Here is a 16,385-nt window from a genome sequence, read left to right on the forward strand (position 1 = left end):
ACCAAGGGAGCGGGATGACAGCTCGGTAAGGGAAAAGCCTTCACTCCCGGAGACCGAAGTTCACCGGAGCGAAACGCAGCTTCATAGGGCTCGAGCAACGGACAAAGTTGCATACGGTTTCGTGTTGCGTAACCCAATGTCGTGTCTGATTCCTGAGGACGGATGCAGTGGGGCTGGCCACGATCAGGCACGACCAACTCCAAGATCAAGAAAGCCAAAAAGAGACCAAGAGGCGCGCTCGACGTCATCTTGGTGTCCTCCGCATTTCCGAACAGCTGGGACAGCGTATGCAAACCTCGACCACGATGAGACGGCCGAGATCGGCTTAGGAGCGGCCGCACGTCCAGCGACGCCGACAAAACAAATGCTCCACTGGTCTGAGACGCGTCAATCTGTCGCCCCCGTTGCAGAGTCAGAAAGTACCGAGTGGCAAATTGTGATGCTGTTTGCGATATAAGCTTTGGTTGGTCAGTTTCCCCTGAAGATCGGACAGGCTCTGATTTTGGTTGCCCCACGGCTCAAGCTCTGACAGCGGCCGTCGATCGGTGCATTGCAACTTGCACGCTGAGCATCGGCAAACTCACAAAGGGGTACGAGGCTCAAGACAATGCGCGGTCTGCATGGCTCGGACAAAGACAATTGCGCAACAGGGCAAAATTTTAGGCTGTCCCCAGGATCGCTGCCTGGAACGTGCACCCACGTGGATTGCGACGCATCCGAGCTGGGTTCAGCTGGGCTTGCCGCTTTGCCTCCGGTACTGCTCGTTGGCGGTCTGGTTCAGGTCGCCGCTGTCAGTTCCCGCAAGGCACTACCGCTAATTACTTTGCAGTCGGGATGGCCGGCGGTGCTGCACACCAAAAGGGAGAGTCGAGCACATGTATGCAAGAAGCAAAACAGTCAGCCAGTGGCTGTTGGCGGAAGCAAGCAAACAGGGTCAGCGCGTGCAAGCAGGGCACAGGATACGAGTCGCACAACAGGGCCTGCGTACAAAAATAATCATGACAGACGTATGGTGGGCTCCTGCTTTGCGTTACCTCAGCTGGTGCAGGGTGCAACTTCCAGACTGGGTCATTTGGGTGGTTGCCAGCATACACCGACCTCACCGCCAACGGCTGCCCGGTGCCAAATTCTTGGGCGAGAATGTGCGCGTTGGGCTGCGGTGGAACTTTGGAAGGCCGGTAGAAGGACGGGAGAAGGCCGCTCTTTGGGCCAGGATATCCCACAAACCGCCCGTGAGTGGAGCAGCCCACGACAAGTCAGATCAAACCGTCGCAAAAGACGGTGAAATTCATCTCCTGTCTGAGAGTGGCCAGTGGTCGTCGCGGCCGACACCTGACACGGGGACTGGCGAACAGACCCCTGCCGTTTCCGATTTCGACGCAAGCGACTCGCACTACGGGCGCGCTGAGGGGCGTTTGGGCCAGCCTTGCTTCACCATCTCGTCGGTGACTTTTCGCCTGAAAAGGAGGGCGCTAACTTTGAATCACTTCAGCGACCGTTCGCGCTAATGCCAGCATTGCTATCCACGAACGCCAGCTAACACGACAAGTTGGGTGCAGTAAAACAACCATCTATCGACAGGGAAGTGCGGTTCTGGCGATTAGTGATGTCAGAATCAGGCACACACAGCCTGGTCTATCGTGTCCACGCGTGCCTGCGTGCCCATGTCCTGTACTGTGGTGCGATTGGCAGCAAGCGACGGCTAGTCAAGGCATCAGTGGGATTGGATCAACAGGATCTTCACGCAGTCACGAGGGCGTGATGAAACGGCAAGCAAAAGGACAAGCCTCCGTGTTTCTAGCAATGCGCGCTGCAATATGACCAGGATGCACGCTGTTTGACTAGCTTATGCGTCTAGGGCAGGCCCACTTTGACCGCGGCGTCCAAGCTCGACTCTCCTTTTTTTTCGAACAGCCCAGCGCCTCATCAGCTCACCGCTCGGACCATGCCTGGGTAGGCGTTATTGCAGTCGTCATGTAAGTTGACCGACATTTTGGGGATTGGCAATCTCGGTGCACAAACATAAATACAGCTGCCCCCCGACTCGTCCCAAAATTCTGTTTCATCAGACATCCAGACACGCTTGACTATACAAGTCTTTTACGAAGAGAACACTACTACGACTTCCAACGTACATCGCTTCTCAACTCAGCCTTCCAACAATCAACAATCACCCAACTCACAACCGCTTCAATGGCCATCCTCTGCAACGATCTCGAGATGTCGACGCAAAACCTTCCCCCATGCCCAGGACCCCCACCGACTCGTCCTCTGCCTCCGGTGCCCTCGAAATAGAAGCGTGCTACTCAATCTTCACGCAATCTCGCTTCCGACTCTTGACGCAATTATTCGACATTACGACCTACCAAGAATATCTTCTCTCCGACTCGCCCTAATCTCACACTTCAATATCAACTCCCACCATGGCACGACCAGTCTAGCCTGGCATCCGCATGTAGCACATGCGTGCAGCCCGATCAGGATCGGAGGCACCTCTCGCCGCGGTTCCCAGCCACACGCCGCTAAACTCAATGAATAGCGCGCACCATCGCAATCGCTCGGATGCCGAACACCCACGTCTGCCGCTGCTGCCTTGGTCACTGCTCCTTCGATACACCAGCCTGGTCCAACTCGTCTTCCGCTGACGTGTAGCGCGAAGCGTACCTGGCGGCCTACCCCTGGCAACGCCTCTCTGACTCATCGTTGGGTCTTTTCTTGTTCGTCTCAAACACACGCTGGTCCGGGTGGATAGAGTCAGCGCTTCCTACTAGCTGCTGTTGCTCAGCACGTCATTGTAATCACGAGCGGATTTCCTTTGGTTTTTATATGCATTAGCTGGCGCGATATTGGGCATGGATGTACATTTAGCATAGACTTGGGAACATCACTCGGGAGTTGCTGCTTGGAGGCTTTTCATGCCTAGGATTTACGGAATACCCCATGCATCAGCTAGCTCTAATTACTTTGATCTTTGACGATCGCAACTACCCAGTACACTTTATTCAACTGCGGCTGAAGTAGTGACGCTCGTATCTTCGCTCTATCGTCGGCAATCCCATTGACGGGAACAACTAAGCAGCCACAGGACCTAGCAATGCGCTGCGGGCCATCGTCGCGGCTACCCCTCCATACTTTCCAGTACCCACCCAACCATACCCTGGCACATGTACGGCCACCCAGTCCCGCTCTATATCCTCATGACCGCGCCTTCTGGGACGGCTTCATCTGGCGCTTGACGGGGCATGCTGTTGTGACGTGTTGGAAACCCATCCCCATACCACTAGCAGACCGCTCAGACAGGCGTGCATGAAGACGCGCGCGTGACTTTAGTATACCCACAGCGTTGTGCGTCTGAGAGGTCCTCCTTCGAACCCCACATTCGTCCCGCATGGCTGTTGGCATGCCGCACGGCATGTTCAAAGAAACGCATAGCAGCCACTGCCGCTCGCCCAGCTGACCCCTCAGCTACCAGGAGACGCCGCTCGCGTTCCGCTCGGCCGCGGGGGTGTTTTCCACCACGCCAGGCTGAGGGTGGCAGGCCAACACATTCGGACGACCTCTCGAGTCTCCACCTAGGCACACCTGCATCGCATAAGATGACCTAGGGCGCCCAACAGGCCTCAACAAACCCATATTCCCAAAATGTGGTGGGCTCCCACGCAGCTCCGCCTCCAGGCTGCGCCCGTTTTCTCACCAACATTCGAACTTGTACAACCAACATCGGCGCCAGGAACCCGAGCAACTGTCACCGATCTGCTGCACGCAGCGCAAGGTCTAACGTTGCGTTGGTGTCACCGTTCCTGGCGACCCGAAATGTAAGCTTACGCCCTGCAGTCAGCCAGCTACCGAAACTCAAAACCAAATTCACATAGCTGTTAGACACTGCTTTTCAGAGTCCCAATTGGAGAGCGTACCGTATAGCTTCCCGTGGTGCCTGGCGTTTGCATCGGGCGGCTTTCGGCGCCTTTGACCGAGCCACACCTTCTCTCTGTCCGCTAACCGAGACTTTATCATATCTCAAACCATGAATGGCATGGCGCGCTAACATTGTGATCATTTGGTGTACGTTCGATCGTGGGGTTGCCATTTACTTGCTTTTTCGCTCTGCAGCCTGCGCTTCTTGCGCAAACAAGCATATGGCCCTGACTCCTTCATATACCCTGCAATATTCAATTACTCTGCGTGCAGGATTTCCACGCCGGTCAAGACTGATCTCATGACCCAAGTGACGCGCAACACGGACTCAATGCTTAAAGCAAACCGATATAGCCCCACACGATCGCGAAATGCGAGGGCTGTGGCATATGTGCACGCAAGCCCATGCTCACCGTTAACACCTCATTCTCAGGATGAAAGATTGTGTGCTGGTCAAGACAGGCGTGAAAGAATACCGGCGACCGAGACTGAGCGCCAAGTTGATGCATCAGCGTTTGACGATACAACACGAGAGAACGTGGTCTGCTGCAAAGCTCCTGCACGGTAAGCGTCTGGAAACATGCAACACATTTTCGATGCAAGAACAAGCGAGCTCTTGGATCACATGCACATCGTAATGCTTGCACGTACAGCGCATCCTGCGTGGCTTCATCCCTGTCTGCAGATCCTCATGGCAGCTTCACGTTGACCCACAAGGCTTGCAAGACTCAGGCAATCCTTCGGCAGGTATGACTCTTCATCGGGCAGCAAGGCTGCAGGCTGCTCACCGCTTAGTGATGAATGTATTGGATACGCTGGAATTTCCAAAGGCGGCTCGTCGCCGTGGAGAAATACACCAGATCATCAGGGTTCAAGAGACGGGACGTCATAGTAAATGTTACCTACGCTGCGGCACGCTTAGCTCGGGAAAGCTAAGGTTTGTTCGGGATTCAGTTGCGAGTCCCTGATATTTTTGGCAGCCTCGGGCACATGGAGTTTGAAAGGTACGCGAGATATGATGATACACACAACCGAGACAATTTTTCAATTATCCAGCATATTGTTACACAAGCGAACGCCCACACTCTGATGTTTTGCAAGGTAGACAGCTAGCCTCAATGCCCGAATACGAGACCGAGCATTTTCCACATATCACATCTTGAATCACAGAATGTGTACGGTTCTGAAAGCCGACCCGCCCATTCGAACCTAAAACCTCGCCACCACATCATTGCAATCGACAGTGGCAACACCTTGTGTGTTACTGAGGCGCTCGCGGTTCGCACATGCTTGCAGTCTCCTGTAGATCACCCACTGACATGCACACTTGGCAGACATCGTGGGTCTAGCTCTTTCAGGCATCACTTCGTTTCAATGTTTTGCCGAGCACGAATTTCGCTTCTCAAGCTGATGGTAGACGAAATGCAAGTACCGACGAGCGCAGTCCCTTCCGCGAATTCCTCCGCTTACATACATACGTACTTACAGTAATACAAATTTCGATTGATTGAAGGTGCCCGTCCCTGATGCACCCGCCACACCTCGCTGCATCCTTCAATATGATCAATGCTCCACACGATCCACTGCTTATCTAACTCCCCTGCAGCCTTTCCTATACATCCCTAGTTCCCCTCGTAATCCTGACGAACCCTAATTCTGGGGTTCTCCAGGCGATTGCGGCACAGGCACCGACGGCATGTCGCGCACGGCGCGCTTAGCACGATGATGCATCCATCCCACGCGTCTTTCCGAACTGTAAGTCGTCCCTGGCAATCTCGATCAGACCGTGGGCGTCGGATCGACGTGTGCACGCAAGCGGACGCACGCGGAGACGATCATGCAACGGTGCGGCAGAGCGATCCATCAAATTGCGTCCATCGATTTGGCAATTGCGTGCCGACGTGTCGCCAATGCGTGCCTGAAACGCTGCGAGGCGCGGACCTTGGGGGTGGCTGTTATCAATTGCCGCGGCAGATGGTTAGACAACATGTTCGTCGGTACGAGCTATACTGTACTCGAGATTGTACTATTGCCTGATGTTTCAACTGCGCGTCGTCACTCTTACTTGCTCACGGACGACGTTACCGGACGTGCCTGAGCCAGGATGCAATTCCCCTGAGGCGGCCGCTTGTTCAGCCAGCGTGGTCTGCGGAATAGAAAATCTCCGGCTTCCTTGTCGTGTAAGCTTACAGCGTACATTGCGGAGAGTCATGTCGGTCAGCACCAGGCGGGATGGGGCATGTCTTCGCACAATGTACACGTATCGTGGTAGTTGATGTGATCGGTGTCAGTCTCGTGGCCCTGCCACCAGAAACGAGAATGGGCTGTCAGCAGTTACACCGATCAGAGGTCTCCATCGAGTCAGGACGCCACGCCTCCGGTTGATAGGAACTTCTCGTCCGTCTGCCCGCGTAGCTCGTACGAAGGAAGACACGGCGAATCTTGCTATCTTGCGGTAACTGGCTATGATGCTTCTGTACTTACAAGGACAGGTCGAAATATCCCGCTCAGTAATCAGTTGGATGTATCAGTGGCGCCATTCCCGCACTACTTCCAGGAGCAGCAAGTGATACATGTGTCTACCGCGGTTTGCTACTATCTCTATGCTGGCAATACGCATGATCATCATGGATAAGCATTGTGGTTCCCAAAGTGCATGTCTATCCCGAAAACCACACTTTTGATATGTTCGAAGTATCTTGATTACATCCTACAGCATACATTCCTCCAATTAGACGCTGTATAGCTTCAGCAAGGAACTCAGGCTCTGCTCCTTGCCAGCCTGTTCTATCAGTGTCAACGCCCCGTTGCCCAAATGCAGAGGAATCTTCTTATCCCGTGCCTCTGTTATGGCCGCCTTCAATCCATCGCGATAGCTGCGAAGACTGGCACCTTCATGTCCCTGCTTGCCTTCTATGATGTCAATCATCTTCGTGCCTTGCTCTTTGTACTGTGTGCTACCGCCTGCTGCCTCGACGCAAAGTTCATAGTACTGTGCCAGGGGGACGCCAAGATGCTTTGCAAACGATATGCCCTCGGCGGCTGCACATAGATGGATGCCATTGAGGAGATTGCTGACGAGCTCGAGCTTTGCTTTCTTGTCTTCGTCTGCGAGCGGGGCCAAGCTCGTGACGGGCTCAGACGTCCATAGACGCACGAGGCCAGCATCATCTTGTGCGCCGAAGTCCTTGTTCAGGCCGGTGATGTACAATTGCTCTGCGATGGAGCACAGTGGCACAGGGAAGTCGACGAGATTCGCCATTGAGGTGATGATGCCCTGCGTACGTCAGCACTCCACCCTTTGACACCTCTGGCAACCTCAGGCACATCGTATACATACCGTGTCCTTCAGGATAATCGTCACAGCACTTGCACCGGGGAAGTAATCCTCCTTCAACGTCCGCACACTGCGGTTCTCAAACATCCAGCTCCACGCCTTCCCACCGATGACATGTTCTCTCACATCACTCCCATTGAGCCCCAGCCTTGCCGCAAACCCAAACGCCTCGCTCACAGAGATGATGTGGATCGCCGCCAGCACCTGATGCACCATCTTCATGTTCGAACCCGCTCCCACGCCGCCCGCGACGATGAACAGCTTCGCCGGCGCAGTCAGCTCGTCCAGCAGGAACTTGCCCTTCTCGAACGCCGCCTCGGACGCGCCCGCCATGATACTCAGCGTGCCGTCGGCCGCGCGAATCGCACCCCCGGACACCGGCGCATCGATGAAGAAGATGTCGCCTCTGCCGACATCTGCCAGTTTCTTCTCCACGCTCTGCGCATACGAGCTTGGCACCGTGCTGGTGAGGTACAGCACCGCGCCCTGCGGCAGGCCCGCGACGATGCCGTCGTCGCCGAACAGCGCCTGCTCTGCCTGCTGCGCCGTGGCCACCATGCAGATGTAGTATGCCTTGTCCTTTGCGGACTCAGAGAGCGAGGTCGAGGGCGTGCCGCCGGCCGCAGAGAAGCGTTCGAGCGTCGGCGCGTACACGTCGAAGCCGGTGACGGGGTAGCCTTGCTTGACGAGGTGCGTGGCCATGCCGAAGCCCATGGCTCCGAGGCCGCAGAAACCGATCGCGGGTTTCGAGGACATGGTGGGGAGGTGTTTGGAAGTTGCGGTGGTGGTACGCTCGCAGAGATATCTATGTGTCTATACTTGCTACGGCTGCGGATCGCATCGAACAACGTTAGATGCGTTGTCTGCTGCAGTGTAGTGTTTGGTACGCCTTCCCGAGTCGTGACTGTAGTAGTATTTGTACAGTGAAGCCTAATGCCTTGGAGGAGAGAGTGTATGAGAGTGTGGATTAGAGATGAGAACCTTGCAATAAAGAAGAACTCGTCGCGACGATCGAACCTCTGATAATTCGGCAAAGTCTCCGGACGACTTCTGAACAATACCCGTCTATGTATATCGTCTCTCCCTGCTTGGATAACATGAGCCTCAACCCCCCACCCGCACCGAGCGGCCCCGACGCCGCCTCGACCCGTTCAACCGCTCAGAGGAGAAAAATGCCTCTTAGTTTATGCTGTCGCACCGGCAAAAGTGCTGGCAAAACATCGCAGCGGGATGCGGATGCCCCGCACTATGACAAAGTAGGATGGAGGGGTAGCTTGACCGGCAAATGTGCTAGGTTCGTCGGCTTCTGGCCCAGCGGTTCCGTTGCCGACGAGACTAGTCTGGAAAGGCATGAGTGGTTGGTGGGTCAGATTGCTGCAAGATGTTGTATTTGTTGCATGTGTGCATATATCAAACGAGACAGAAAAAGACCCCCAAGATGCTAATCCAATGGATATCCCAAAGGCACGTCTGAATAGAGCAAAAACCCAACACCATCGCTATGCTATGCCACTTCTACCACCTCAAATACGCGTCGCAGCCTCCGCTTTCTCCTGCTCGCCGCCCTCTACCTCCATTATTTGCGCGGAAGCACTGGCTGGGCCTGGCTCCAGCATAATCGTCTTACGAGTACCTAGGAGAGCCCCTCCAACCACTCGCCCTGAGAATTGATGCCAGCAATTGGGCGCTTGCAAGATGTACTTGTCCATGGCACTACGGAAGCGGTTGCGGTAGTCTCTGGGCGATGTGATTGTGGGCTTGTTCTTGCCACGATCTTTGATCCACGACTCGAGCTTCTTGTCCCACGTATAAGTGCGAATGCAGTCTATGTTCGTCAGTGTCAAGTTGTCACCAAAGGTGCAAAGTAGGAGAGCTTACCAATGATACCGACGATGATCTCATGGTTTGCATCGTCGAAACCGGCCATAAGACTGTAGTCCATAACGTTGTTCTGGGACAGGAAAAGGGTATCGTTCCAGACGCTCGCCTTGAGCAGCTTCTTTGTATGTTCACGGACAAAGATGGGCGTCTCGCTGTAAATGATGTCGACGAGGTTTTCATCGAGCAGAACCTCGTCGCGTTCACCAGTCGATTCGATCTTGCGATTCCGCATACTACCCTTGAGATCGTATCGCCGATTCGGCTCCCGATCATAGAATAAGTTTTCCATAACGAGCATGTACCAGTCGAAATCACGCCCAGTAGGTGTCTTGATCTGAACCTGGAACAGACCAAACATCTTTGCGATCACTGACGGCAGACCTTTGAAGAGGTTTTGGTGCGTAAACGCGAAGTAGTTTGGCGCAAATCGAAAGAAGGCCTGGACCTCGATAGGCGACAGGCTTTTGAGCACGAAACGATCGTCCAGCGTTTTGAGGAAGATTGACTTCGACTTTCCACCCTTAGAGTCCCACTTGGAGCATCGAGAAAGCGATTCTACAAAGCGATCCGCAACACCGCACTTGCGGCGAAGAGCGTCGAAGGATTGCGCATAGAATATCTTACACTGTGCTTTAACCCCGCGGTTGTTGAAGCCATATCTGATGTTGCTATTCGCTTCATGCAACAAGTTGCGTTCGATCGAGGCCTCTGAATTTTCTAACCCGTTGCCTCCTTTCTCAGACGCGACGCGGTCGCCACGGAAGGATTGAAGTTGAGTCAAGTAGTGAGGTGCAGAGAGCGCAAGCGCGATGATCGAACTTGGCTCATCCTCTCGGACAATAATATCAGAATCTTCCCAAACGTGCTCTATCTGGGCAAAAGGGTAGTCCAGAGGCGTCCAACCACTTGCCGACCGTTCAGACCAAAAGCTGGTAAGCATCTTCATCAGAGTTGTCTTTTCGTGCTTCGGTAATTCTAGAGAATTTTCCAGCTGCGATTCCGTCATGGAAAGAAGATCCGAATCCGGTAAAGGTATATCCTCGGGTGCTATCTCAACGTCACTCAGTTCATTCTCGAAGTCCGAAGGAGGATGGCTGGGTGTCACTGGTTGGCTTCCAGTACTGGGATGCGCATGGGACTCCTGAGGATCCCGTTCTACCCTTGGAGACTCAGAAGCAGGTGTTGCGCCAGTTGTTTCAGTCAAGGTACTGTCTTCGAGTGTACTGTCGATGCTGATGCGTGCTGGTGAAGCAGCCTCTTCGTCCGACGGGTTGTGTTCCTGCACAGCTTCATGGACGTCCATGTACACTTCCACAATCGGCTTCGACGACGCTAATGGGTAAGCCCGCACTTGCCGACTGCGTTCATTGCGCCGCTCACGCATTCGCTCCCTCTGAAATTCCCGTGAAAGTTGCTCGAAATGCTCCGCAAGCTTGGATACCTTAGATGAGTCCCCCTGACTTCTGAAGATGGGTATGGATCGAGGTATCTTCGAAGAGGACTTGCCCTGCTTGAATGTGCCAAGAGAAAGTCTATCAGTTATTCTATCCATCGCTCTTGCAGCATCACCGCCTATCCTTTTGGTGGGCTCCGAAGGTTTGCTAGCTGCCGCAATGTGCGGTGGACTAGGACTCTTCGGGATGCCGCCTGGTTGCGACTGGGTTCGAGTTAGAGTCGCAGGTCTTGTGTGAGAGCTTGTTTCGCGACGGATGGTGTCTACCAGACGAGGTATCTTGCTCTCTAAGAGGCCACCCGCAGGATACGAAGGTGTGGGAGATGTGGGCATGTTGTCGATAGCATCGGCCACCACCTTGTCGATTGGATCCACTCGCAGCGCGGTAGGTGTAGGCGATCCAGGCCCGGTAGGATCTTGCTCAGGCGACATCGTCGGGGTTTTGAGGAGCTCCTCGTCTGTGGGCACAGGGGGCTCCGAGAATCTTGAAGACACAGCTAGATCAAGATGCCTCACGTCGTCTCGCTCTAGTGCGTCATATGATGTTTGAACAGGCAGAAGTTGGTCCGGCTTCGCTTCTCCTGGTGCTGATGTGGATTCCAGTATCTTCCTTGATTCACCATCAGTTGGCGCAGTGCTCTGCGAATGATCTTCTTCCACGACCGAATTAAGCATATCTCGTGCACGCTCGGGTGACATGCTCGAAGGCATGGGTGGTAGTGCGAGCGACTCTCCTTTCTCGTTGAGTGCTGGTTCCTCGGCGATTTCTGACCCTTCCTCTACGGAAGTCAACGAGCTTGTAGACTCGTCGCGCTCCAGAAAAAGCTTCTTCAGCTGAAGTGTGGCCAGTCGCCTGATGTCTTTTTCTGATGGGAAATACTGCTGCTCGAACTCAGTAAACGTCTCATCCCATGCAATCGCCTTCTCTTGGATTGCACGTATGGCTCGATTCATAGGAATGATTTCGTAGTATTTTGAGTTCAAGTATTTGTCTTGGAGCTTTGCTTTCAGCCAATCGTGCTCGTCGTTGGCACGCTTCATGAGTCTGTCAACCTCTGTCTTACAGAGCTCGACCTTCTCGGGGATGACACTTTCAACGTGGATTCCCTTGATGCGAGCGCGCACAGACACCATGAACTTGTCGAGTCGTTCCTCGATCTTCAAGAATTGATCATTCTTCAGTCGGAGATCACTGTCGACTTTCCAAGTGACGATAGGGCGGGGTACAGTGACTTCGTACAGGGAGACCGGGTCAAACTGAACACGTAGTGCCGCGTTGTTGAATCCGAAGTACCGAACGTGATCTTTGTGGATATCATGAGGGCATAGGCCGGCGCGCGGGTGCAATTGGCTGCTCCAGAAGGTTAGTTCGAGATACTTCGCGAACGAATATTTCCACGTGCTGTCCGACATCGGGATCACTTGAGTCTCCTGACCACATATTCTGCAACAGCTCCACATCAGGATTGTGTTCTGCAAACCCTTGATCTTGGAGGCATATTTCTGGACAATGACACTCATTTGTCCCTCCCCATGCACGTATTGTCGCGAATGATCCACCATTCTACGGTTACATCCATCCACCTCGCAGAGAGAGTTCACTCCGTGACAGAGGTCTTCGACATATTGGCCTAATGTGCAATCCGGAGTGAAGCCATCATCAAAATCGTGCTCTTGATAGAAATTCAGGGCGATGATATCTGGTCCGATGCATGGCGTCGAAAAGGCTGTGTTGACTACGCTGTAGAGGACTGCAATCTTCTGATGATTGAAGGGGTCGAACAGTTCGACGTTGGTCGCTAGGTAAGCCTCCCACTGCCGTTTCTGGGTCTTGTAATTATGCAGTGCTTTTTCGTACTCAGATGCGTGTACCGCGTGCAGGAACTCGCGTACTTGCTTCGACGCTTGATCGACTACACCATGCACCATTTCCGGCTGGACTAACTTGAACTTTTGGGGCATGCCTTCAGTATCCGTCTCAGGATTGGCATACTGATCTCGCAACTGCTTCAGATAGCCAAGCTTCTTCTCATACTCGCGAGCTTGGTTGAGCAAGTAAGGTTGCATAAATTTGACAAACGGTGATGCAGATAACAGCTTGGTACGATGGTTTTCCACCATTTCGCTATAGAATGATGGCGCTGGGGCATCTTGTGGGACCTCTAAGTTGAGTGCGGTCGTTTGGGTATCATCGCCTGCGATGGAAGGATTTTGGATCGAGGCGCCATCGATGTTATGTGAGGCCGATAAATCTTTTTTGGAAGCTATTGTTCCACTGTCCGAGGTGACAGGAATCAAAACGAACTCATCCCGCATCAGACAGGTCTCAAGCTTGAGGTTGTACACCACATAGCACATGAACTCCGTGATGCGCTTCAGCTTGGCTAAGCTTTTCGCTTCATCTCCTCGAAGAGCTATCGTGCATCCAAGATCCGGTTGACAACCGGACAGAAAGATGTAGTTCCGTTTGACACCCTTGTGAACGTATGTCTTGACGTCAAAACTTCCGCAACGTCCAAGGCGTGACGGATCCGCCAGCTGATCGACAGAAGACACGGGCTTGGACTGGGTGCACCGGGCGACCGCGTTCAAGACCGTTTCTTTCACATTGTAGGCGACGGAAATGCCTGCCTTTTCCAGGAATTCTAGAGCGAGTCCAGAGACGTTGCGTTGAACAAGCAGCACATGGGGCCTGAGAGCCACGATCCGATCGACAATGTTCTTGAGGTATTCTCTTTCTTGAGCAATGACCGGGTCTAGACTCATGAAATGTGTCTGGTGTCTCGCATACTCAACGGAGAATGTGATGATGAGAATCTTTGGATGGGCGACATTGCGAGGCATGCTCTTGAGAGCAACGTTCTTCGAGAAGATGACGCCGGAGACGTAAGATGTGTCACGGGGTTTCCCCCCCGGAATCTTCTTCAATTTGATGTAATGTCGAATGTCGATATCATCACCTCTATGGAGATCTGGATTGACGTCGTCTGTGCACTGCAAGAGTATTGGAACAAGGGCTCTCTCCCAACTCGAGGTATGCGATATGCTGGCGTCCTGCAACATTTGCTTCAACAGTCTGCGGACGTGTTCCAAACTTGCTTGATTGAGTTCGATTTGCGGAGCATTTCCACCTTGCATAGAAGCGCTACGAGTGATTTTTGAGGCAGATGGCGGCGCGGGAGGAGGTTGTAGTATGACCGGCTGGGGGCTCGGGGATGTTCCGCCAAAGCCAGCGCCGAAGGGTTTTAATAGGCTGTTACTCTTTGACCTTCGAGGTGAAGGTCTATGTGTGATACTGCTAACGCTGAGATTCCTCCGCTTGGAGTGCCTGTTGAACTGACGGCTTGTAATACTCACCGTATCCGGGTCTCGTGCGTGCGCACCGCCGAAAGTGTTCCTATCGGCTCTACCTTTGCCCTTTCGCATAGCAGCTAGTAGTCCACCCAGCCCTCCTTTCTCGTTGTCCATAGTAGCGTGTGATGGTGAGTCGGCCCGCAGAGTCGCAAAGATACTGGCCGGCTCTTCATCACTGGAACCCTCGTCTGACATGAAAGGAGCAAGATCCGGATCGATGATATTATCATGGTGAAAGGCGGGAAGTGCTGATCGACTTCGGGTAAGATCTGTATGGTATTGGTGGAAGGGTGCCCTTTCATCATGCCTAACATTGCGCATATGTTGATGATGGCGTTTGTGACTAGACGAACGTGGTCGGCCACTCAATGAACGCAGAGATCGAGAAGAGCTCGGTCTGGGAAGCTGCGGCGCGACTTCGATCACTGCAGACCGACGTTTCTTTTCACTACCCACCTTTCTTGACATGGGAATGCTAATAGTTGGAGTTCCAATCTTGGTGTGGTCACTTTCTGACGGATCAAACTGGTCTGCGTCCAGTCCATCATCGTCGTGTTCATAGAGAGAAGCTTGGTCTCCGTCGTCGGTGTACTCGGAAGAATCGTCACCATTCCCTTGAATTATATCCTCGCAGGGCTTGCATACTCTCACGTTCATTGTCTGGCCGAACATCTTGCCAGATACGATGACGGTGCACTTGGAATCGAATATTTGTCCACAGGTGCGACAATGATGCTTGCGTCTGAAGGTGGAGAATGCGTCACCGCAGTTGAAGCAATCTTTCGCATTTTCGTCCCTCATCCAGTATTCGCGACTAAGAAGTTTCCGCGGGACCTGAGAAGGAGCAGCATGCGCCAGAGTGCTTGATGGCCTGATAGTTGAGCGTTGATGCTCTTCAATAGGCGGTACAGCAGGGCTGCGGACGGTAGTGCTCGTCATGACGGAGCTCAGTCCATCCGAAGAAGACATTCGCGAGGGGTGGAAGCCGGGCAAATGAGACGGTCCCACTTGTACCAGTGGAGGGCGTTGAGGGGCTGGCGCGAGAACAGGCGTTTGAGCATTGGCAGTCACGTGCGGTACCTCCGTGGCTTGAGATTCGTTACTGGAGAGCTCTTTCACCGGTTTGTATTGCCTTTCTGGCCGAGAAGTGACCCGAGCGAGGTCATCGCCAAGTACGTCGAGCGGAAACACGGACCCAGTTTTGTCTCTCACGTTACTGTCCCCTTCTACGAGCACTACATCATCTTCAGTCGTGTCGCTCTCGCGCTCCACGAGGTCCATTTCATTATTATGTCGGTAGCTGGTCCGCTCGGAGCGATAACGCGACGCATCCCTGCTTTTGGATCCAGAGGGTAGACCGCTCGAAGAATTGTTCCTAGACGCCGAGTCAACCGCGAGGGTTCCATGCGGTTTGCTTATCGTGCTGAGAGGGCTATGGGTGAAGGATTCGTCTTCGCGAGCGGTCTTGTGGGAGTCTACAGGGGAGCTTATGGACGGTCTCGAGCGCGTGGTTCCGAGTGAAGATCTAGATCCATTCAACGAAGGTTTGGCAGATACTGCGGAGACTGAGACATTCGAGTCGCGGGATGGCGGAGGGGGCTGATCTGGGAATGTCGGCGCAAGCGGTGACTGCAATCTCGACGAAGGCACTGAGACCACCACAGGCGAGGATACAGCAGTTCCGGCAGGGCTCTTTGGAAGCGCTGGCTTTTTGGTCGCCTTGTTCTTCGCGCCAATGCCCACAACGGCGCCTTCGTCCAGATGCTCGTGGCCTTGTTCTTTGTTGCCACCCACCGAAGCCTTCAAGCGGCTATACAGGCCACTGAGCCCGCTCTGAACCATATCAAAGCTTTTGGCATCGTTCGCTACGGACGCAGGTGGCGGGGACGTAAAGTCGCCAAACGTGGTCAGGCCCTCGGAGCGCGATGCCGTGGCATGCAGCTGGTGGAGCGCCCCGGACAGGCGCCGCGAATCCTGCGCCATGGTGGTTCGTGGCGAGTAGGCCTGGTTATGGACTGCCTGGGGCCGCGAGGGGGTAGAGGTGGTGGCAGCAGCAAGTGGATGGCATCAGGTATGGTTCGCGTAGTGCGTCGAGTCGCGGTGAGGAGCGCAAGATTGCATGGCAAGGTCGCGGACAGCGTGTGAGGACGAGATGCGCGACGTGGCAACGCAGCTTGCGCCACGGTTGAGCGAGATCAGAGAGCTCAGCGGTCGTCGTTGGTATGGCACGCAGGCAGCCTCCAGGACCGATGGAGGTCGTCTGGCAGATGACGCAGACGCCGCCGCCCGCCTGTAAGCGGCACCTCCGAGCCAACTCCGCACCTGACATGTCTTCAAAGGACGACAGCGCGAACGAACCCATCTGTGACATCTAGGGTGCCCGACACCGAGGCCGGCGTGTTCTGCAAACGACCGCCATCTATGTGTAGTCCACCGGTTCGTGCT

The 16,385-nt window shown here is 54.0% G+C and overlaps 2 protein-coding genes across 2 annotated transcripts; both read right to left on the minus strand.

Annotated features, from left to right (window-relative positions):
* Positions 1–6,573: 6,573 nt before the first annotated feature.
* Positions 6,574–8,490, minus strand: CC84DRAFT_1204482 (oxidoreductase-like protein). The gene is made up of 2 exons (XM_018181908.1): positions 7,256–8,490; positions 6,574–7,192 (listed from the first exon to the last, which is right to left on the minus strand). Exons 1-2 carry the CDS (start codon positions 8,006–8,008, stop codon positions 6,647–6,649), a joined length of 1,299 nt encoding a protein of 432 aa, XP_018037160.1. The 5' UTR covers positions 8,009–8,490; the 3' UTR covers positions 6,574–6,646.
* A 135-nt stretch (positions 8,491–8,625) lies between these two features.
* CC84DRAFT_1142851 (uncharacterized protein) lies at positions 8,626–16,188 on the minus strand. Its single transcript, XM_018176382.1, has 2 exons — positions 9,131–16,188; positions 8,626–9,077 (listed from the first exon to the last, which is right to left on the minus strand). The coding sequence occupies exons 1-2, from the start codon at positions 15,921–15,923 to the stop codon at positions 8,776–8,778; spliced, it is 7,095 nt and encodes a 2,364-aa protein (XP_018037161.1). The 5' UTR covers positions 15,924–16,188; the 3' UTR covers positions 8,626–8,775.
* Between the last annotated feature and the right edge of the window lie 197 nt (positions 16,189–16,385).

This window comes from Paraphaeosphaeria sporulosa (assembly GCF_001642045.1).
Source record: "Paraphaeosphaeria sporulosa strain AP3s5-JAC2a unplaced genomic scaffold CC84scaffold_4, whole genome shotgun sequence".
Classification (NCBI taxonomy): Eukaryota; Fungi; Ascomycota; class Dothideomycetes; order Pleosporales; family Didymosphaeriaceae; genus Paraphaeosphaeria; species Paraphaeosphaeria sporulosa.